At 36.8% G+C, this 22,499-nt stretch overlaps 3 protein-coding genes across 3 annotated transcripts; 1 reads left to right on the top strand and 2 right to left on the bottom strand.

Annotated features, from left to right (window-relative positions):
• Window positions 1-4: 4 nt before the first annotated feature.
• Window positions 5-6,551, bottom strand: dbi (diazepam binding inhibitor (GABA receptor modulator, acyl-CoA binding protein)). The gene is made up of 4 exons (XM_048192693.1): window positions 6,396-6,551; window positions 692-809; window positions 537-599; window positions 5-412 (listed from the first exon to the last, which is right to left on the bottom strand). The coding sequence occupies exons 1-4, from the start codon at window positions 6,402-6,404 to the stop codon at window positions 339-341; spliced, it is 264 nt and encodes an 87-aa protein (XP_048048650.1). The 5' UTR covers window positions 6,405-6,551; the 3' UTR covers window positions 5-338.
• Window positions 6,552-8,304: 1,753 nt separating this feature from the next.
• On the top strand, window positions 8,305-13,959 carry lg6h2orf76 (linkage group 6 C2orf76 homolog). Its single transcript, XM_048192691.1, has 5 exons — window positions 8,305-8,668; window positions 8,785-8,835; window positions 8,912-8,949; window positions 13,219-13,300; window positions 13,481-13,959. The coding sequence occupies exons 1-5, from the start codon at window positions 8,539-8,541 to the stop codon at window positions 13,555-13,557; spliced, it is 378 nt and encodes a 125-aa protein (XP_048048648.1). The 5' UTR covers window positions 8,305-8,538; the 3' UTR covers window positions 13,558-13,959.
• A 94-nt stretch (window positions 13,960-14,053) lies between these two features.
• On the bottom strand, window positions 14,054-20,038 carry steap3 (STEAP family member 3, metalloreductase). The gene is made up of 5 exons (XM_048192690.1): window positions 19,901-20,038; window positions 17,781-18,282; window positions 17,164-17,691; window positions 16,883-17,047; window positions 14,054-14,909 (listed from the first exon to the last, which is right to left on the bottom strand). The coding sequence occupies exons 2-5, from the start codon at window positions 18,273-18,275 to the stop codon at window positions 14,640-14,642; spliced, it is 1,458 nt and encodes a 485-aa protein (XP_048048647.1). The 5' UTR covers window positions 18,276-18,282; window positions 19,901-20,038; the 3' UTR covers window positions 14,054-14,639.
• Window positions 20,039-22,499: the final 2,461 nt, after the last annotated feature.

Genomic DNA, 22,499 nt, shown 5'->3' with positions numbered 1-22,499 from the left:
GTAATACAATTGATCGGGTCATTTTTAATTAGAAAATCTTTCACAGGGGTCTTGCTTAAATTCTAACATGATTTTCCTTATCAAAATACATACAGGGTTTTTGAAAAAGAGATTTTATGGCTTTGCATACATTTGCATTCATGTGTGCTTTTCACTACATGGTTGCTGGTGGACGGTTTCTCTTGGCCTGCGAGGAATGAGCCTATTCTCTCTCACAGATCGGAGCCTGCGTGCTACAGCGTAACCGTAACACCCTCGTGAGGGACACACTGGAGAGCTTAAGGCGCTTTATATGAACAGTGCTGGTAAAGGCAGGCTGGATGCGATGGGTCCGTCTGTTAGATGCCGTATTTCCCTTTCAGCTCCTCGACCTTGGCGATGTATGCTTTCATAGCATCATCCTTACTCAAACCTGAAATTAAGATGGACACACACACAAGGTGAGCTGCTTTTGCAGATCATTTACAGTTTTATATGTAAACACAAACTTAAAATGATTTCTTGCTGCCCTCTGGTGGCAGGGAGGAGAGACTGACCTTTCTTTGCCTCCCAGGCATCCCATTTGGCCTTGCCAGTGAAGTCTAACATGCCCGGTCGAGCTGGAAAGAAACACACACACTTTTTTAAAGAACTGCAATTTAGTTTTATGCATAAGCTTAGGCCAGAATTATGGGTTTGAGGAAGAGCTCACCTGTGTTAACATCTCCTACGGTGGCCTGTTTGTACAGACTGTAAATCTCCAGCATCTCAGCGTCCGTTGGTTTCGCTTTCAGCTGTTTGACCTCCTCTGCTGCTTTCTGAAACTCAGCCTGTGGAAAAACCCACAACGTGACCAGACTGAACGCTCCACGACTACATGTTGTCATATATGGGCAATCGGTCAGAAATATTGAATTTTGGGACATCATTGAAAGTTATGATAACTTGCAGTTCAGTGAGTGAGTTAACTTGCAAAATTGGAATATCGCATAAAACTTTTGCGAATAAACCAGCTTTTCCTTCCCATGTGTTCAAGTGAACAAAATCATCACTTCCTGAGAAATTGTTGCAAAATAATAAAAATGGAAGTTGCTGCAATCAGGGAAGAATCTGTGGCTCCGTTTTCTTCCATCTTAAATGACTTTCTTCTCAGAGAGGAAACACAAACACTCACTCTAAAAAATAACTGTAAAAAACTACATTTTACACAGTAAAAGACAGTTTTTCATTGATACAGTAATATACCGTAATATAACAATGCATTCTGGGTAATATTATTTGTCATTTTCAAGAAAGTAACCTGTAGGATATGTCCTCAAAAACAAATATTACCCAGAATGCATTGTTTTTACAGTATATTACAATGCATTCTGGGTAATATTTGTCGTTTGAGAAAGTAGCCTATAGGCCTCTTTTCTTAAAATGACAAATATTACCCAGAATGCATTGTTTTATGGTATATTACAGTTTCAATGGAAAACGGTATTTTACTGTGTAAATCTGTTTCGTTTGTGTTCGGATGCTGGTGTTTGGGAACATAATCATGTGAGACGCTTCTGGAGGGAATTAAACCAAATCGTTCTGTTGACCAGGGCCACGCACAGACATTTTAAGGGGAATATATAGAATGAATAACAAAACTTTTACAATCATATTTTAATTAAGATTAGTGCTAATTCAATTTATGTATAATTGATTTTAAGTTGTTGTAATTATTCTTCCATTCACATAATTTATTGTCTGTCTTTAGCATATGTCCCAAATTATTATCCAAATGACATATCAGTAGGATTTCAGTAAAATAAAAACTATTTTTCATATCTTTTTAGACAACTGTATCAATAGTTTGCCAGGTCTTCTTGGGTAAATGGAAAACCTACTTAAATAAGTTGTTCCACATTATTAAGCAAGTCACAGTTCTTGTGCAATATGGAGAGGAAGAAAGATCTTTCTGAAGATGAAAATCATGAAATGCCTTGAAAACTTATATTCTGCAAACACTAAATAGAGATTATTGAACTGTTAAAGGATTTGTGAGTGATTCAGAGCACAGAGGAACTCAGCCTGATAAAGGCTTATTAAAGGAAAGTGTGTGTCAAATTAATTGTATTAAGAGGGCAGCATAAAGCCAGTGTTGAACAGCAAACAGGCATTTAAAGCCGCTGGAGTGTCTCAAGATCCTCTCCATACAAGCTGGGTCGATTTTACCTAAGAAGACCTGTCTGAGAAGAAAGATAGGAGTAATAAAACAAACACTTTCTTTGAAAAACTAAAACCTGTATTTTACTGAAATCCCGCTGATATGTCATTTGTATAATGATCTGGAACTCGTTTAGAACATGTATATCATAATATATAATATTATAAATGTTTTGTTATAGATTACTAGTATCAACTAAGAATAGACTGTAATGGGAAATATTCTTTACAGGAGTTAAAGTGTGACTGTCTGGCGTATTATAACCACACAAATGTCATAGTTAAACTTTGTAGCAGAGTTATGGTTAATTTGTGTGCAATAACCATGTTTTTAGTTTGTTTGTTTGTTTGTTTGTTTTATTCATAGTAACCCCATGGTTAATCTTCGTAAGGGCTGCTGGTGTTCTGGAGTTCTGAATCAATGTTTGCAATGATGAATGGCCTTTAGCCTCCCTTCGCAACGCTTTTATGGGAATTTTTCAAAGGGAGAGGAGGGGGTGAGAGGGGTACCTCAGCCGATGAGGGCAGAGGGGCAGAGGGGCAGTGGCTCTAGCCACCCCCATGTGCACGGCCCCTGCTGATGACAGACTTTGGCTCAGGCGCTTCAGAACCACCAAACCAACATCTGAGATGCTGTGATGTGATTGGTCCACTGCTTAGTCCAGTTATCCCAATCACATCCTCAGTTGAGGCAAAGTCACATTATTATTTTATAGTGCATCAAGGGATTTATTCAGTAAATGTTTTTCCATTGGAGTTTATGTACGTCTTTTTATCGATAAAAAAAGACAAGTTTTTTATGCACATTTTTAGAATTTATGTGCATCTTAGCATTTCCATCCAGAGTTTTTTTTTTTTTTTTTGCGATATTCCAAAATGTGCATAAAAATAATAGTGTTATGCGAAAGTTTGCATGTTATTTTTTATTTAGTACTGTCCTGAGTAAGATATTTTACATAAAAGATACATATAATCCACAAGACAAAAAATAGCTGAATTTATTAAAATGACCCAGTTCAAAAGTATGTGGTTTCATCCAGGTAACCACAAGAAGTATGTGGTTACCTGGATGATCTACGACTGTTTTTATGTTTTGTGATGGTTGTTCATGAGTCTCTTGTTTGTCCTGAGCAGTTAAACTGAGCTCTGTTCTTTAGAAAAATCCTCCAGCTTCTGCAGATTCATCAGTTTTCAAGGATTTTTTGCATATTTGAACCCTTTCCAGCAGTGACTGAATGATTTCCAGATCCATTTTATCACACTGAGGACAACTGAGGGACTCAAACTCTTAAACTATTAAAAAAGGTTCAAACATTCACTGATGCTCCAGAAGGAAACACGATGCATTAAGAGCCGAGGGGTGAAAACTTTTGAACAGGATAAGGAGGTTCTTATTTCGCTTGAATATCATTGTTTTTCATTTAGTACTGCCCTTCGGAAGAAACAGAAGATACTTGCATGTTTCCCGGAAGAAAAATTAAGTACAATTTACCTTGATCTTCAAATTCAAGTTTTCACACCCCGACTCTTAATGCATCGTGTTTCCTTCTGGAGCTTCAGTGAATGTTTGAACCTTTTTTAATAGTTGTGTTTGAGTCCCTCAGTTGTCCTCAGTGTGAAAAGATGGATCTCAAAATCATAAAGGCCACTGCTGGAAAGGGTTCAAATATGCAAAAAATCCTTGAAAACTGATGAATTTGCAGGAGCTGGAGGATTTTTCTGAAGAACAGAGCTCAGTTTAACTGCTCAGGACAAACAAAAGACTCATGAACAATCATCACAAAACAAAAAAAAAAGTTTTGAATGGGGTTATGTTTATAAACTCAGCTATTTTTTTGTCTTGTGAATTATATGTAAACATCTTTTATGTAAAATATCTTACTCAGGACAGTACTAAATAAAAAAAGTGCAAGTGGTTCATATACTTTTGCATAACACTGTAGGTGGATATAAACAGCCAGTAATGAGTCTTTCATCTCACCAAATTCACAACTCTGGAATAATATCATGACTTATTTTGCTGTGGCGCAGTAGAATCTACGGTGTAGATTTGTTTGTGATATTTATGTAACTGCAAGTCTGAATATTAGTCACTTTCAGTGAAATTTCCCCCAAGCTGCATTAATTTTGGACTCTGCACTGCATACAGAAAGCAGATAAGCTTTCCAAAAACCCCCTCTACATCCATATGCATTCAGCTCTCATTGTTATTTCTTACAAAAGAGGGCTGAAAAGATTTTGGTCATGGCCATTTTGCATTCTCAGTCTTGCTTCACAGTGCTGGTGGGAGACATGAAGTGATTACGTAATCATGGCACAAGAACAAGCACACAATAAAAAAGGCTTTAGCAGATCTCTAATCACGGGGTCAAACTCCATCCCTCTTACACATACTTTACTATGCCTGTGATTCTTTGCTCTGATTACGTGATACGCACATCAAGGCTCCTCATCATCGACCAACTGCTGTTGGCCCATCTTCCTGCTGCAGTAAACCACGCTAACCAGCAGCTAAACCTCAGTGTTACTATAGAAACACTTTATCAGATTTCAGTGTGCATTAGAACAAGCTTGATAAAGACCCTTTCACACATCTTTAACTGACAAGTATTTTTGGAGAAGAATCGTTAATGTATTTTACATGTTAATTTTCATATGTAACGGCCAAAACAAAAGCACAAAATAACTCTTCTTCCAACGATCTGCAAGACGCCATTTTAAAAACTCTAAGATCAGGTAATTTAAAGTACATTTTAGTTGATTCGAAAACTTCCCAAAAGGTTGCAACAGTTTCCATGTTTTTCAAAGTTAAATTGGGTCATTGACGAATAATAAGGTTTCTAAAAGTGTAAAAAAACATAATGGAGATATAATTAATGTTGAAGTTTTATTAAGCGTTAACAATGAGATTATGTGGTTTTTATAAACTTTAACACTGCTTTTGGTCATTTTTTACAAGATGGAGAAAATTTGTCACCAAAAAAAGTAATTCGGTTTAACAAAAAAAAAAAAAAAAGATGAATGTCGATATTTTCAAACAATGCTAACAGGTGGATATCTAGCAAAAGGACAATCAAACATTTTATATTTAGTACAAATTTTTAAAATATTACAACATTTTCCATGTTTTATAGCGGTTGTACCGAATGACCTGATGATTCGGGACATGCGTATGATCAAGTGAAAACATGAATATTTCAAAACAGTTAAGAGAGAGTTAATTACTTTACTTCACTACCATGTGGTCCTTTGCAGGTGTCTGAATGATGTCACATCCTGTCACATGATATTGATGATATTGGTCCCTTTATATCGGTTATTCCAAATGACATCAATGAAATTAATTTTTCCGGACATTTTTCTCGTAAAAAAGCAACGACTTCTACACAGAATTTTAACACCATTTTGCGCTATGTTGATATATGATTTTATAAAATCATGCCAGGATAAAAAATATACATTTATTACATTTTAAATATTTTAATCACAAATTAAATGGCTGTATTGGCCTCTGACTGGTTAAGCCGAATGACTTTTTGTCACTTCAAAATCTTTAAAATACCTTTATATGTAGCAAAATATAATTAAAACCTTTTTTATTCAATAAAAGAGATCTAGCTGTACTAAATTACATACTTTGGATGTCCTATCTTTGTTTTTATTATTATTATTATTATTAAGGCCTTTGGACAAAAAAAAAAAAAAAAAAAACTGAATGCGATGATAATAATGGTAATAATGTCACCTTTCACTTTTCATTGCCTAAATTTCCCATCCTTTGAAAATGAATGGTGACTTAGGCTATCACAAACATCTCCTTTTGTGAAAGTCATTCGATACTACATGATTGTGGGAGTAACCATCTCTATAATGTGTCGTAAAATCGCGATGCAGCGGTTCAAAAGGCGTCCGACGCGTAAAAAACAGCGATAAACACACAGCGGAACTCTAGCGCAGTTCGATCACGCCACGCCCGCGCGGACATGGCGCTACACGCGTACAGTATATGCCCTCTCATTTACTACATTCACTCACCCCTCTTGACCGAGGTAAACCCTATTCATCTTTATAACATATGAAATGCTTAATAATTCACGTGGGCCCGTTCAAACAGCACCATGTCGCTCTCTTTACCGAATAATAGTTATAAATACAGCCCATTGCAAGGCTCAGATGCCCTCGTGTCAAACAAAAGCGTCGAGTTTGTTCATACTGACCTCAGACATGGTTGCAGATGCTTCAGTCTGTTAAAATGATGTGCTTCAGAACCGCTGTGAATGGCAGTAGCGCTCCGACGATTGCCGTACTGTCGGCTGTCACGCCCGCGGCCACGCCCCCTTCACCCCATTGGCTGCTGGAGCATGTACTGAGCTACCGGTCCAATCAAATTCAGGAAACTGTAGGTTCTCTGAACTGGGCCACAGGGTCAGGCCGGGGATGCCAGATTGAGATTGAGTGCAGAAATAGAGATGGCCTTTATTCAGACAGACAGATACACTGTTACACTGACGTGTTTCTGATAGTTTTCAGTGGATTTACATTATGAACAAACAACTGATCCTTAGTTTGATAAGGTGCACCCAGACCTGTAATGACCTACTTTTAATGTATTTAAAATTAACCACAAATATTAACATTTTCAGTTAAATGCATATACATTTTTGGGGTACATGATGTTTTTTTCATTTTTGGAGTCATGAAGCTATTTGATAATTAACAACAGTACATTGATCTACATGCAAATTACTTTACAAAATTTTGTTTAAAGTTCAACCTTACTTAGTCTCACTATCTAAAACAAATATAGTGTTTTTTTTTTTGTTTTTTTTAGAATGGTGTCCAAATTTTTTTGCATTACATTTCTGACCAGGAGACAAGAATCTACTTAATGCAAGTTTTTGTATAAACCTTCTTTTGTTTATTGGAAAGTTTTATATCCAAAAATGTAAATATATTGAAAAGTAAACCCCACTTTAACTTTTTCAAACAAGAATTGAAGACGTATTTAAATACAACTTCAACTTCTGTTAAAAGGTTAGTTCACCCAAAAATGAAAATTCTGTCATTTATTACTCAACACCCGTAAGACCTTTGTTAATCTTCGGAACACAAATTAAGATATTTTTGTTAAATTCCGATGGCTCAGTGAGGCCTTCATAGCCAGCAATGACATTTCCTCTCTCAAGATCCATAAAGGTACTAAAGACATATTTAAATCAGTTCATGTGAGTACAGTGGTTCAATATTAATATTATAAAGCATCGGATCATAAATGAATCAGCGTGTCGAATCAGCGGTTCAGAGCGCCAAAGTCACGTGATTTCAGCAGTTGGCATTTTGACACGTGTTCCGAATCATGATTCGACACGCTGATTCATTATGCTCCGAAGCTTCCTGAAGCAGTGTTTTGAAATCGGCCATCACTATGTAAGTCGTTATTTTGTTTTTTCGCCGCACCAAAAATATTCTCGTCACTTTATAATATTAATATTGAACCACTGTACTCACATGAACTGATTTAAATATGTTTTTAGTACCTTAATGGATCTTGAGAGAGGAAATGTCATTGCTGGCTATGCAGGCCTCACTGAGCCATCGGATTTCAACAAAAATATCTTAATTTGTGTTCCAAAGATGAACGAAGGTCTTACGGGTGTGGAGTAAATAACAGAATTTTCATTTTTGGGTGAACTAACCCTTTAATGTATTTAAAATTAACCACAAATATTAACATTTTCGGTTAAATGCATATACATTTTTGGGGTACATGATGTTTTTTATTCCATTTTTGGAGTCATGAAGCTATTTGGTAACTCAACAGTACATCGATCTACATGCAAATTACTTTACAAAATGTTGTTTAAAGTTCAACCATATTGTTTTTTTTTTTTTTTTTTAAATAGTGTCTAAATTATAATAAAATTTTGTTTTTGCATTACATTTCTGACCAGGATAAATATATAAATGAACACACCTAAGTGCTTATAAAGAAGCTCATAAAACGAGCCATAAAATATTCAGATATAACGGACTGCTGTATGTTGACATATTTTTCTTTGCCGCTAAGTTTCCACAGTGAAGGAGTCACGTGCTGAATGCCTTATCTATTGCTCTTGCCTGATACTGCTGTGGCCTGATCGATGCATCATGCAGCGGCTAGTTTGGTCTAGAAGTTCACTTCACAGAATATGCTGGAAATAAACGCTTTGAAATCGTTGTTATTAAATACATAAGTACGCTAAATACCGACGTACGCACTGCTGTCTGTCATTGTTCTCAGGATCATTTACATATGTTTATTTTTACGCTATGATCATATAATATAATAATTCGGTGGTTTGTGACTTGTCCGGGCTCGAGATGTGTGATCAGGCGGTTCTGACGGTTCGTCTGGTTCGGTCTTTTGAGCATCGCAACTTCAAACCGGTGGTGTTCAAAGACGTTCATTTAGATCAGACGGTGGAGGAGTTTATTACATTTGTTAAACAAGGTAGACACGACGACAACGGGTTGATGTTAACAGAACTCCCATGATTCATGTTTATCAGTAAAATTAAATCAGATATATTATAGTAATGAGTAACTAAAGCACTTCTGTCTTTGAAGACGTTTCAACCAGAGCTGGATTGCCTCCACCCTTTAAGAAGTTTGAATATGGTAAGTCTACTACTTTTTTTCCAAAAATATGTGTCGCAGTTATTGATTTTAACATCCTGTTGTTGTGTTGTTGCAGACACAATGAAAATCATACACCAAGCTCATGGAGCAAAGGTAAATATAAACAGGGTTGGGCAAAATACATCAAAATGTATTTTAAAATAAAATACCAAATACCTTAATTTTAAGTGTATCAAAATAAACTACAAAATACAGCAGCCACAAAATGTATCAAAATAAACTACTGTATTTTAAAAATAATACAAAATACTTTTACAAGGGAGCATGAAATTTCTTTGCAAACCTTCCATCAATTTGCTTATCTGATCTATCTCTTCACCATTACACTGACTCATCTGATTAAGTAAACAATGTTTGATAGCACCAGCTTTTCTCTGCCCAAGTCAATCAATAACTCTGACATATGCATCCAGTTAAAGGCACAATATGTAGGATTTTTAGATTAAAATATCCAAAAAACACTAGAACAATTGTATATATTTTGTTGACTTGTGTACTTACACTATCCCAAAAAAAAAAAAAAAAAAAAAATCAAAAATGGTCTAAATCCAGAGAAATAAGCCATTTTAACCAGGACACAGACCGTGTCTGTGCATCGCCTATCAATGACATCATTACCCACGATTTCCGGTTTTATTTTGTGGAAACCATGGAAACATCAGACACTTTAGTATATTATGTGTTTTATTAGACGGATGGGCAATTAATTTACAGAAAACAAATCATGTTATATAGCTCAACACATTAAAGGGGCGGTCACACTGCACTTTTCGTTCCATTGACTTCCATTCAAACGCATGCGAATGCGTCAGACCGGAAACGCAAGCTCGTGTGAAAAATTTAGCATTTCGCTGCATTCCAAAGTTCAAGTTTGGTGAACTCTGACCTGCGAATTCACATCACGTGAAGACGTGTGACCAGTAGAAGATCGATTCGTCACGGCATGACCTCTTGGCTGAATTAAAAGAATGATGTTTTTGCAGTAAAGTCGAGTAGGTTCTATATTTTTACATTTTGAATGTATTACTTTAAGTTATGTGTTGAATTCATGTTTATAAAAAAGACGTTGTAGACCATGACATCATATCAAGACCGTTACAGCATCCGAATAAATTTCGCACGTTCAAAGTCTAGTGTGACCGTGGCTTAAGTCTTTTTGTTTGAATCTTGTTTTCTTGATTTACAGTGAGTACCATGTTTTACCATGACTAATATCGATCTAGCTTACTGCAGTGTGCAACAAGTGTCTCATAGCAGCCGCTGAGCGAACGCACAGAGTAGCACTATAACAACTTTCAACACACAAATGTATCTAATATGATAAACAGCACTGCATTACCCCACATATGCTTGACCGGAAGAAGCGGAAGCAGCGACTGTGGCATAATAAAAGTCCCGCTGCTTTCGAGGCGTGTGTCGCGCTCATCTCTCATTATCAATCGCTCCAGCGGCCTCATTCAGCTCTCACAGCACTTGGTCCTGCTCTGCTTCATACTACAGTAACGTTAATAATCTCATCCATGAACATGATTTCTGCCTGAGTCTCGTCACGATTCTTTTCCACCGGCTGTAGACGTGAAGACAACACTTCCCATGATTCCGTGAAATCAAGGTGTCATCGAGCTACACTTTTGTTTTGAATAAGCGACCTCTAGCGGCGAAAATTTACATATTGTGGATTTAACAAATCAAATATTAACATATCCCTGTGATCTCCTAGTTTTAAAGTAACCAACAGTTTAATGTTTGCAAATGACTCATAATTGTATCCTAATTAATTTACTTGGTGTTTGGTAATGAAGGGCCTACTTTGCATCAGCAACACTGACTCAATGACAAACAAGTCATTCATAAGAAGACAACTGATGGCTCCTGTATTCATAGCAACTAGTTTCTAACTAATTAATCATTTGATTGTTAATCATAAATATAGGGGGGTGCTGCTCTGTAAAATAGTTTTCAAGAACATTATGTAAATTGGTAAACTATTTAGCCTAGGGTACCGAAACGAACACCAGAACTTAATATGAACTCTTAAAAAATATAGCAATTTACGCAAAAAAAAAAAAAAAAAAAGAAAAAGAAAGAAAAAAAAGATGGAAAGCTGTCAGCCTGCACGTTTCTTGACCACCTTCTTCCATTTGGATCAATTTTCTGTTCTGATCGCAACAAGTCTCTGCAAACTATTGAGCAGGCACCAATCAGAGGCTGCAATTTTATGATGTCATCACGTAGACTTCTTATAAAGTATTTTAAAAATACAAAAATAAACTAAAGCATTTTGATACAAAATACAAAGCCATTTTCATCAACCCAACCAAATACAAATTACAAAATACTATTTTGTATTTGAAATACGTATTTGAAATACATGTATCATAAATACTGCCCATGCCTGAATATAAATATGCTTAGCAACGTGTGGCATAAAATATTGACATGATTACAGTTGGGGAAAGTTGGGGGGAAGTTAGTCACCACACGATCTGACTCCTGCTGCTGCTGATCCTATCATGAATGAAAGAGCTTCACAAACAGTCTTTCAACCACACAGTATCGTTATTTCAGTGGTACAAATGTCCTTGTTATCACAGAAGTAGACTACAGGGTTAAAATTTATCAGCATGTAATCAGCTAGAGATAAAAAGAGCAGGAAAATCAGGCCACTTCCCCAAGCCACGCCTCCAGCTCTTCATATATACATGTGTGTATGTATATATATACATACATACATACATACAGTACAGTCCAAAAGTTTGGAACCACTAAGATTTTTAATGTTTTTAAAAGAAGTTTCGTCTGCTCACCAAGGCTACATTTATTTAATTAAAAATACAGTAAAACAGTAATATTGTGAAATATTATTACAATTTAAAATAACTGTTTTCTATTTGAATATATTTGACAAAGTAATTTATTCCTGTGATCAAAGCTGAATTTTCAGCATCATTACTCCAGTCTTCAGTGTCACATGATCCTTCAGAAATCATTCTAATATGCTGATTTGCTGCTCAAGAAACATTTAATGTGTACAACTGTACAAAATATTTGTGTACAATATTTTTTTTCAGGATTATTTGATGAATAGAAAGTTCAAAAGAACAGTGTTTATCTGAAATCTAATCTTTTGTAACATTATACATGTCTTTACTGCCACTTTTGATTGATTTAATGCATCCTTGCTGAATAAAAGTATTCATTTCTTTAATTTCTTTTAAAAAAAATAAAAATAAAAATTCTTACTGACCCCAAACTTTTGAACGGTAGTGTATAATGCTACAGAAGCTTTGTATTTCAGATAAATGCTGTTCTTTTGAACTTTCTATTCATTAAGGAATCCTGAAAAAAAAGTACACCACTGTTTTCAACATTGAAAATAATCATAAATGTTTCTTGAGCAGCAAATCAGCATATTAGAATGATTTCTGAAGGATCATGTGACACTGAAGACTGGAGTAATGATGCTGAAAATTCAGCTTTGATCACAGGAATAAATTACTTTGTCAAATATATTTAAATAGTACACAGTTATTTTAAATTGTAATAATATTTCACAATATTACTGTTTTTTACTGTATTTTTAATTAAATAAATGTAGCCTTGGTGAGCAGACGAAACTTCTTTTAAAAACATTAAAAATCTTAGTGGTTCCAAACTTTTGGACTGTACTGTATATATATATATATATATATATATATATATATATATATATATATATATATATATATTAATTAATTATATCTTATATTGTAATAACACATACTATTGTCCTATAAAAAAGCAGCATTTAATAATCATGATAATAAATAATATGATACAATATAATAAGTAATAGAATTGTTATTATTAAAGTACATGCCAAATGTTCATAAACAATTATTAATGCTTTTGAAATAAATCTCTTCTACATCTCTTAGTACATTAGTTAATGCACTGTAAACTAACATGAACAAACAATGAACAACTGTATTTTCATTAACTAACGTTAACAAAGATTAGTAAATACAGCAACAAATGTATTGCTCATGGTTAGTTCATGTTAGTTAATACATTAACTAATGTTTAACTAATGAACCTTCTTGTAAAGTGTTACCAAAATAATAATAATAAAAAAAAGAAGCTTGCACATGTAATTTTTGTTGAGTATCATATTTGATACTTTAGAGACCATAGGCATGTGCTTATAAAATATGATACAGTGGGTTAAATTAACTCATTTCTTGTTCTATCTTCCCCATTTAATAACATTGGAAATCTACCTGATTGATTAGAAACAATGTACTTGTAGAAACAATGTACAAAATGAGTAAATTAACCTAATATGATTTTTTTTTTTTTTTTTTTTTTTTGTGATGATTTCAGACGAATGAGCTTGTAATGAGTTTAGAAGATGATGAGAAGTTGATTCTGCGTGATGGCTGCAGGTTACGGGCATGTGGCGTTGGTATGTAAAAGCAATATTTAGGACTTCTGGTGAATGGAAATAAACTAAACGGAATTGGCGATTAACCTTGATATATGAAGGCCATATGCTGTATGATATATATATGTTAAAAACAAATGCAAAACTTAGTCTGTCCAATTCTGGTAATTGTCTATTTGTGTACCTTTCATCTCTTCACAGCCAATGAGACAGAACTTGCCTTCTTCAAAATGGCAGACTATAAAAAGTTCAAGGCCAATCCACAGACAGAATGGTGATGGCGATCAGGATTCAACACCAGAGGCACTTCTTTTCTGCTGTGATCTCTAAATGGGATTGAAACATCTGTTTTAATTTAATCTATAGCTTTACTTTTATATTGTAGTCTTTCCATTCAAATGTTATCAGCACAGTTTCAGATATATACAAGACAAATTTTGAGTGATGGTTTTTATTTTGTCAAAGAATAATTATTTTCTTAAGTAAGAATGCTCTTATTTTCAGAGCTAAAATGTGTGTTGAGTACCAATTATTTTACATTTTTTTTTTTTTTTTAAATTTCAGTTAGAACAAATCCGATACCAGATATTTTGTTTAATTTAAATGACACATTGGAAGTTGTTTGCTGTTTTTGTTAAATAAAGTTGAAGGTATGGATTGTGCTTTCACAACACCAAAAACATTATTGTTTGAAAGTTCAGTTCAAAACTTATTTTTGTACAATATCCACAATAACTACAACTAATCAGTCAGACCAAGGAATAGATGTGAAAATAAAAAATTTGTAACATTTAATGAGTTTTTCAGAGCAAAATATGCAGTCATTTTATACCATTTTGAATTTGTTTTGTGTATATAAACAGACATCCCAAAAAAAATTTAACATTTAATTACAAAGTGTAATTTCACACAGGCTTTGTTTACAAGAGTTTACACACATAAATGCAGTGCCATTTTTGTCATTATTAGTACTTAGTATAACATAGGCCTCCCTGTTACAGGTGGAGTTTGCAAATTGAGTTTACAAAGTAACTGGCCCAAAGGAAGATCATCTGAAATATTGGGATATGGTAACAATATAAGGCACAGTTAAGTGCAAAGAAAGAGCTGGAAAATTTGAGTCAGGAGTTATTGAAGGTTAGAATACCTCTGCATGATATCACTTTCAGGTAAGCCTGACTTAAACTAGTCAGAGAATTTGACCAGTCTCAAAATACTTTTAACATTTTCAACTTTATATTTAGCCCTTGGATTTTTTTATACTTGCATATTTAAACTGTTGGCCACTGCACTGCCAACTGTATATCCATTTAACACGTCCATCTTATAAAAGTCCACCTAGGATTTCTTCCCAGACTTTCTATGGTATTCTATTAGCCACATGGTGGTGCTGTAAAACTGGACAGTTGCGTTTACTCTCCCATCCGCGGCGTATTCGTGTCAGTCTGGTGGAGATGCACGGTAGCAGCAGAAAGCAACGGCACACCAGAATGATGCAGGGCAGAACTACAGCCAATACGTAGCTGGGTGGCATATAGAATGGATATGCCTCAATGTGGAAGGTAAAATCCCAGCCAAAGAAGAGCGTGTGCATGATGGACAGAGTCAGAGCAATATAGCCCAAACCTGACTGAAGGAAGAAGAGAGAAAACTAATTTAATTTGCTTGTGGGTTGAATGTTCATTTGCATGTTAATCAAAGACATTGCCAAAATTATGTACATTTGAAATCATGTCATAATATCTGGGTTTTTTTTTAATACTCTCCACCCAGAGCAACATTTTCATGTTTCCTACTGGCCTAAAAGTCAACTATCAATCAATTAACGCACCAAAACTTGTTTGTTAGCTTGTTATAACTAACATCAACATGTAGCACAGCAGATCGGATTGGAAGTTTAAGTACCGGGTTTCAACTAGGCCCGTAACTACATATAGTTTGGAATTGTTCAACACTGCTCCTTGAGACCCAGTTCATTTCTCAATATGCATTCTTGTGCGATCTTGCGTCCTCGTGTTTTGGTTCTACATCATCATCAACTGTCAAATATTGATTCAAGAACTCAAGTACAGAGGACGCATCAAATTACCTAGATGTGTTCTTGATATTGAGGATGCAAAGAATGCAGCCTAGAAAATCGAACAGTTAGAAATCCAAAAAGTTTTAATTTTTAAACTTGTTCTCACTTAGCACAAGAGATTCCTGCTGCATAGGAAATATTTTACATACACACATACATGAAATAAAAGAAAAAGATCTACAATAATATGCTAGTAAGTGAATAATTTATGACATCTATGATCTTATGTTTTATTTATAGTGCGTTGAGTGATACTGTCCCACTACTTATAATGTGTTGGGGCGGTCAGTTAAGCAACAAGATCACATCTCAATTCTCACAAAGATAAGTTATGAGTTCTTGAGTTTGTTCAAGGAAGCCTGGTAAGACAGGTCTCCAAGAGATTTGTAGTTCATTCTTTGCATTCTTAAAATTGAGAAACGGCCCCATTACCCTGTCAAGTTTCGAGACACATGAACTAGCTAATCAGAGTCTTCAGGATTACTTAAAAATTATAGGCTGGTGTGCTTGAGAGGGGTTGGATATAATCTCTGCAGAGTCTATTTTTGAATTTGTGTACATGTGCACAGAGAGTTTAGGCCAGGGTAGGGGTAGTTAGTCATGATGAAAGTCCTGGTAAACTACCTTCATGGAGACTTTGTTTCCATCCCTGCTCCAACACACCTTTAAAGTAATCCTGAGCACCTAGTTTAGCTATTTCAGATGTGTTTGATTTAGGTTGGAGATAAATTCTGCAGGATGGTACCCCCAGCGGCAGGGTTGCCTACCCCCGCATAACCTGATATTGCTGAGTTCAACATGTTCCTGGGTCAACATTTTTGTTGATCCTGGAACAACATTCAAATCAACCAATCAGATTTGAGGGACAAGTTTACAGATTATGTCAAGTTTAGGCTTAAAATTATGATTTGGTGCTTCTACATCAGTGTTATTAATCTATCATTTCCCTCTGATTTTTGGGATAACTTAAGGGTAGGGTTAGGTTTAGGGGTAGGAATAGGGTTAAGACTAAATTTCCAGACTAGAATGTTGTTCCAGGATCAACAAAATATGTTGACCCATGAACGCATCTAACTCAGCAATATCAGGACGTACGCCTACCCCCTGCTCCTAGAAAGCTATCTTCCTGCCAAGATAAGCTCCAACTCTAATCAGGATTACTTAAAAAAGACAGGCAGGTGTGCTGGAACAGGGTTGAACTGACCGCTGCAGGAAGGTAGCAGGTATAGGTTTGGCCACCCATGGTTTAGGCAGAGCATGGGCTGGTTCACCAAAGCCCCAGCCAAAGTAGTCAAGTGTGGAAAATGTGTAATGAAAGTCTTTCCCAACCCTGTTTCTGGAGGCACACCAACATTACACATTATCGAACTCTTCCTAATCAAACACACCTGATTCAACTTGTTAGTAAAGACTCCAAAACCTGAAATGGATGAGTCAGATAAGGGAGAGATCCAAAACGTGCACTGTTGGTGTGCCTCAAGGAACAGGAATGGGAAACACTTTTATGGTATGTATGGGCTTACCTGTACAAATGTAAACTCTCTCCAGTTAAGGGTGTTGCCCACTGAGGGAAGAGAAGTGATGGCCAGTAAAGAGAGGACGCCCAGACCCAAGACTCCACAAGAAAGGTACAGCTCAGATCGCCAAACCCCCACCTCATCCCAAGGCTCCTCTACACCTGCTTTAACCTGATTCGTTCAGACAAAAACATAGCATACAGTATACTTTCCTTTTGTTAGGCACTTCAAATGACATACTAAACATCTCAAGATCATTATTCTCAGGCTGTTTTTTGTTTGCGCACCTGTCTGTAGGCAGTATTGACGAGCCTGTAGAGTGTAATTCTGCGCAGCGGCTGGCAAAGGCTGTAGACACCATGCAACGTTGCACACAGGAAGCTCAACAGACCCAGTTGTTTCCTCCGCTGCAACCAGTTGTCCAACCAGGATGGGAAACGCTGGTATTTGGTGCCCTTCCAGAGTTGCAACCATGCAGCAAACAAGCCTGGGAAGTATACAAGTGCCAGGGTCACCAAGGCTACCGCTGGCAGGCTCTCATTCACCAGACCGAGGGCGAGACGGTAGAAAGCATTGTGTCCTTGTGCAAGAAATGGCAGCAGAATTCCCCGCAGAAAACCATATCCATAGAAGAAGAGAAAGAGGAGGAAGGTGACAACAATCGAGCCACTCCAAGATGGGAATAGGCGCAATGGAGCTACCTCAATTTCTCGAGCAGCAGACAAGCCACCCATATCCACCGGGTGGAACCCCATCTGCCGAGCCAACTCCACAACTTTCCTCTTCCCCTCTGTACTGTTACTGCAGATCAGGACCTACAGTAGTGAAAGGTAAAAGCTCATAGAGTTCAAATAACCCTGCACTAGTTTTCAATAAATACAGATAGCACAACAACAGCCCTGACCTGTCTGCTTCCATCATGAGCCCCAGTCTGCAGCTCCCAGGTTGAAACCATGTTAAATCCTTTGACCACTAGACTGTCTGGAAATAGCTCAGCTAGTCGCTCCGCATTAGAAGGACCATGGTTATTCATCTCTGCTGCATTACTTACATCCACAAGCACCTTCCCTGCAAGTGCAGACTGTAGCCCCAGCAAGGAATGGTAATGCTCAGGGAACAAGGCCATGAACACCAGACACCCTGCTTGTGATACTGCCCCCTCCTGGTTCCTCAACTCCACTGCATCAGGGAACAGTCCTGACGGGATGCGATTTACACACCGACTCCCAACCACCACTCGAACACCACAAGCTACCAGCCGCACAGCCAGTGAGCGAGAAAAGTCTCCAGAACCGAGTATGGCCACCGTAGGGCTGGTCTTCAAAGCAGGAGCTTCAGCAGGGACTTCAGAAGGGACTTCAGAGTCTGAGAGCAATGGAGTTGTCAAATCTTCTGCCATAATGAACCTGAGATGAAGAGTGTGAGTTTATATATAATTATGCATTTCAAATTGTCCCATTACCTTTAAAGCAATAAATGCAAAACTTTCATGTTTCATGTCAGACCGCCTTCCGTATTCAACTTACGAAGAAAGTGTAATGCCTCTCGCAGTTCAAAATGCTTATTCTACGTCCTACACCTTCCGTGTTCAATTTACGTATTCAACTGACTTTTTTGGTAGTTGAATATGGAAGGCGGTCTGGAAGAAGCTAGACATTTTGCTTAATAACATGCTATACGGATATTTTCCTTACACAAACGCATCGCTTCGCTTCAGAGGGCCTTTAGGTTGAAGGTCAAAATTACAATTTCACTGCAGCTTCAAAGGGCTTTAAATGATACCAGGCGAGGAATAAGGGTCTTATCTAGCGAAACGATCGGTCATTTTCTAAAAAAATAAATAAAAAAGTATATATGCTTTATAAACTCAAATGATCACCTCGCAAGTGCTTCCGCCACCTTCCGTATTCTTCAAAGAGCTTAAGCTGTATGTCCTATACCTTCCCTATTCAACTTATGGAAAAATCATTGTGTTTTTTTTTAGAAAATGACCGATCGTTTCACTAGATAAGACCCTTATTCCTCGTCTGGTATTGTTTAAAGCCCTTTGAAGCTGCACTGAAACTGCAATTTTGACCTTCAACCTTTTGGTGCCCATTGAAGTCCACTATAAGGAGAAGAATCCTGGAATGTTTTCATCAAAAACCTTAATTTCTTTTCGACTGAAGAAAGAAGGACATGGACATCTTGGATGATATGGGGGTGAGTAAATTATCAAGAAATTTTCATTTGAAAGTGAACTAATCCTTTAACTCCCTGGAGCCATGTGAAGTATATTTATGATGGATGGATTCACTTTTTTTTTGAGCTTCAAACAGGTGGTTTCCGTTCACTGCCATCATAAAGCTTTGGAGCATCAGGATATTTATTAATATAACTCTGACTGTATTCATCTGAAAGAAGAAATTCATATACACCTAGGTTTGCTTGAGGGTGAGTAAATCGGGGTTATTTTCATTGAACTAATCCTTTAATAAATTCATTAATACTTGTAATTAACTTGTTTTAATTTGCAATAAAATATTTTTGCCCAATTTACCACATCCCCATATCAAAATCATTTAACATTGAAAAAAATCCCTAATAATATTTTTTTTCCCCTTTCTACAGCATAACAGGAAGACAATATAGTACTCTGTCCATTTTCTCAATTTTAAACTCAACTATGCAACCCTGTTTTTTTGGGCGTTTGGGAAAATTACCCATATTTTACATTACTGATTTGCCTTTAAAGATTAGTGGAGTGTTTTTTTGTTTGTTGTAAATAAATATTTGGATGGCATGTTATTATTATTATTAATCATTGTTGTTGATGTTGTTGGGCATGTTAGAGGTTTCTATTGTTCGTCCTTCAAATGAGTTGTCAGTAAGTTTCGTTTCCACTAAATGGGTGGGAAACAAACATGTTTAATTGCTCAGGGCAAATGCTAAAAGAATATTATTTAACTTTTACATTCCTTTACATCATTATTCAGCGGTAATTTCAGAAAATCCATTGTATTATATGATTTAACGTGTACTCACCGCTTTCAAATAACGTTTTCTGCTGACTCTTGGACTGTGCTTTTCCAGAACTAACCCGTGCGTTTCCGTTACTGTGCAATAGAGATCATGAGACCGTGCAGAAAAATACATTCCTTATCATACACTCTCTATCTGTACAGAACATAGGAGAGCGTTGCGTTGCGCTGCAGCATGCTTACTGTTGCTGAATACTATGGTCGGGATACAGCTGATTGGTCCGAGTGATCAGTCTGAGGTGACGTCTCGAGACCCCTTCCATTCCGGTGAGCTGCGTCTTGCTTTGCGCTCCTGTGTTAACGCCCCCAACACGCAACGGACACCAGTAGAAATAACCTGTTATTGAACGGGATTATAAACAATGCATAATCCAGATAGGCACTAGACTCTACTATAGGCCTCTCATGCGAAGTGTGGCACCTCGACCGTCCTGTGCTAATATTGTAGACCCGCAGAGCGGACTCAGCTGAACTGGATCCTACATCTGTACGGCCGCGATAAGGACGCGGCGAGCATGAGCACAGGCTTGTTACGCGACGAGGGTGTTTCTAGCTCCGCCGACTCCTCCTGGTGCAGCTCTAACCGAAAGATGATGGTGTGTGTGTCCGCGCTGGCTGCACTGGCTCTCGGTATCGGGATACTGTGCGCTTTGGCGGCCGGTCCGCTCCATGCACAGTGCGCTGTTGAGTGGTTCGTAACCGCAATAGGCCAAATTGTCCAGATTTACAAACACATTAATACAAATCTGCACGTGTATTGCTGACTCCCTGTTTGTAGAAACATTTAAAATAGGCTAGGCCAATTATTTCAATTTATTGTATATAAATATATTTAAGTATCTTATATATTTAAGTATTTATTTGTTATTTTAGGAAAATCGGTATTCCCTGCTTTGACGTCTCCTCACTCTTGGTCAACCAGATTAAAGAGTGGTCAACAGAAACATGTCCTGGGAAGAGCCAAAGGTGCCTTTATTCTGTGAGTGTGTGCATGAATATAAAGAAAAGACTAAAAATTTTGGACAGGAAGCTGAAATGGTTCAAATGTAGGGGAGAGCAGGCAACCTAACACTTTTCAGTTTGTGTAAATCCATTTGGGAGTATTTTATTTTTTTCCCACATTCATTTCACACATTGAGTACAATTATTTGGCCTTGTTTCTTTACAGTGTGTACTGTTTTCTTTATTTACCCTGAAAGAATGGAAGTGAAATGCGACAACGTGCCTGTTGTAACAAGACAAATTAAAGTGTTTTGTCATTAAAACAAAATTATTATTTTTATATATATAATTAAAAATAAACTAATTTTGTAGTTTGACATACATACACAGCTCTCACAGAACAGCTAGGAGACAACTACATGCCAGCTGAACATTGACTCTCACTCTTTATTGACCCGTTTCTCATGGTTTCTCAGTTAAATTCATAAGAATAATGTGAGTTAAATCACTAACGTCATAGAACGGCATAGTTCTAATAGCTGGACACATTATAACAGTGTTACAATACTCGTAACTGGGATTTAATCCTAGCTAGTGTCTTCTGCTATTGGAGACTGAAATAGTAATTTTTCTCGTCTTAAAGGTGCAATATGTAATATTTTTGCAGTAAAATATCCAAAAACCACTATTACAGTGTTATATAGAGTTCTTACAACATCCCAAATGTTTGCAACTATTTTTAAATCGTGAGAAAATTGCAATTTTAATCAAGGCTCCGGGACGTGTGAGGAGTCGCCTGTCAATTGCGTCATACCCGCGTTACCCTCGGTTTCCGGTTTTATTTTGTAGAAACCATGGAAACACCAAAGACGCTTTAATATATCACATGTTTTAATAGACAAGGGAACAACTATTTTGATATATTTATTGGAAGAAAACTAAATATTGTTATATAGCTCCACACGTTTAGTCTTATTGTTTAAATCTAATTTTCTTGATTTTCTGCAAGTCTCATGCTTTACCATGCCTCAGAGAAAAACACTATTTTGTCAAGTAGCTAACATAGCTTAATCAGATGCGGCTTTATTTTTAGTAACAGTAATACAGCATTTTCTCCATCATACAATATGTTTTAAAATTAATTGCATGTCATTTATCAACACAAGCCATCCAGCATTTAATATGATATTGTAAAATCGATCTATCTTACTGCAGTGTGTAACAGTGTCTCACAGCAGCCGCCGAGTGAACGCTCAGAGTAACACTAACATCATTTTCAACACACTCAAATGTATCTAATATGATATAACAGAGCTGCGTTACCTCATACTCATGACCGGAAAAAGCGGAAGCGGCGCCGGCGACTGTGTCATAATAAAAGTCCCGCTGCTCGCGAGGCGTGTGTTGATCAATCGCTCCAGCTCCTCGTTCAGCTCCACAACACTCGCTCCTGCTCTGCTTCATACTACAGTAACGTTAATAATCGCATCCATGAACACGATTTCTGCCCGAGTCCTATCCCTATTCTTTTCCACCGGCCGTTGAGGTTGAGACCACATGTCCCAAGATTCCGCTCTAAAACTTGGCGTCATCAAGCTACGCCTTTGTTTTGAATAGGCCTCTAGCGACCTCTAGCGGACAGAAAATATTACATATTGCAG

Source organism: Megalobrama amblycephala, linkage group LG6, assembly GCF_018812025.1.
Source record: "Megalobrama amblycephala isolate DHTTF-2021 linkage group LG6, ASM1881202v1, whole genome shotgun sequence".
Taxonomy (NCBI): Eukaryota; Metazoa; Chordata; class Actinopteri; order Cypriniformes; family Xenocyprididae; genus Megalobrama; species Megalobrama amblycephala.
This window is presented reverse-complemented; position numbering and strand designations above follow the sequence as displayed.

What these genes read in the sequence shown, in the direction of transcription:
- dbi (XM_048192693.1), bottom strand. An exon ending in CGTAGGAGATGTTAACACAG is followed by an intron (nt 600 to 691) that starts GTGAGCTCTTCC and finishes GTTTCTTTCCAG; the next exon opens with CTCGACCGGGCATGTTAGAC. An exon ending in TGCCTGGGAGGCAAAGAAAG is followed by an intron (nt 413 to 536) that starts GTCAGTCTCTCC and finishes TCTTAATTTCAG; the next exon opens with GTTTGAGTAAGGATGATGCT.
- lg6h2orf76 (XM_048192691.1), top strand. Translation starts at nt 8,539, where the DNA reads ATGTGTGATCAGGCGGTTCTGACGGTTCGTCTGGTTCGGTCTTTTGAG. An exon ending in CTTTAAGAAGTTTGAATATG is followed by an intron (nt 8,836 to 8,911) that starts GTAAGTCTACTA and finishes GTGTTGTTGCAG; the next exon opens with ACACAATGAAAATCATACAC. An exon ending in ACCAAGCTCATGGAGCAAAG is followed by an intron (nt 8,950 to 13,218) that starts GTAAATATAAAC and finishes TGATGATTTCAG; the next exon opens with ACGAATGAGCTTGTAATGAG.
- steap3 (XM_048192690.1), bottom strand. Translation starts at nt 18,275, where the DNA reads ATGGCAGAAGATTTGACAACTCCATTGCTCTCAGACTCTGAAGTCCCT. An exon ending in CTCATGATGGAAGCAGACAG is followed by an intron (nt 17,692 to 17,780) that starts GTCAGGGCTGTT and finishes TCACTACTGTAG; the next exon opens with GTCCTGATCTGCAGTAACAG. An exon ending in TCAATACTGCCTACAGACAG is followed by an intron (nt 17,048 to 17,163) that starts GTGCGCAAACAA and finishes TGAACGAATCAG; the next exon opens with GTTAAAGCAGGTGTAGAGGA.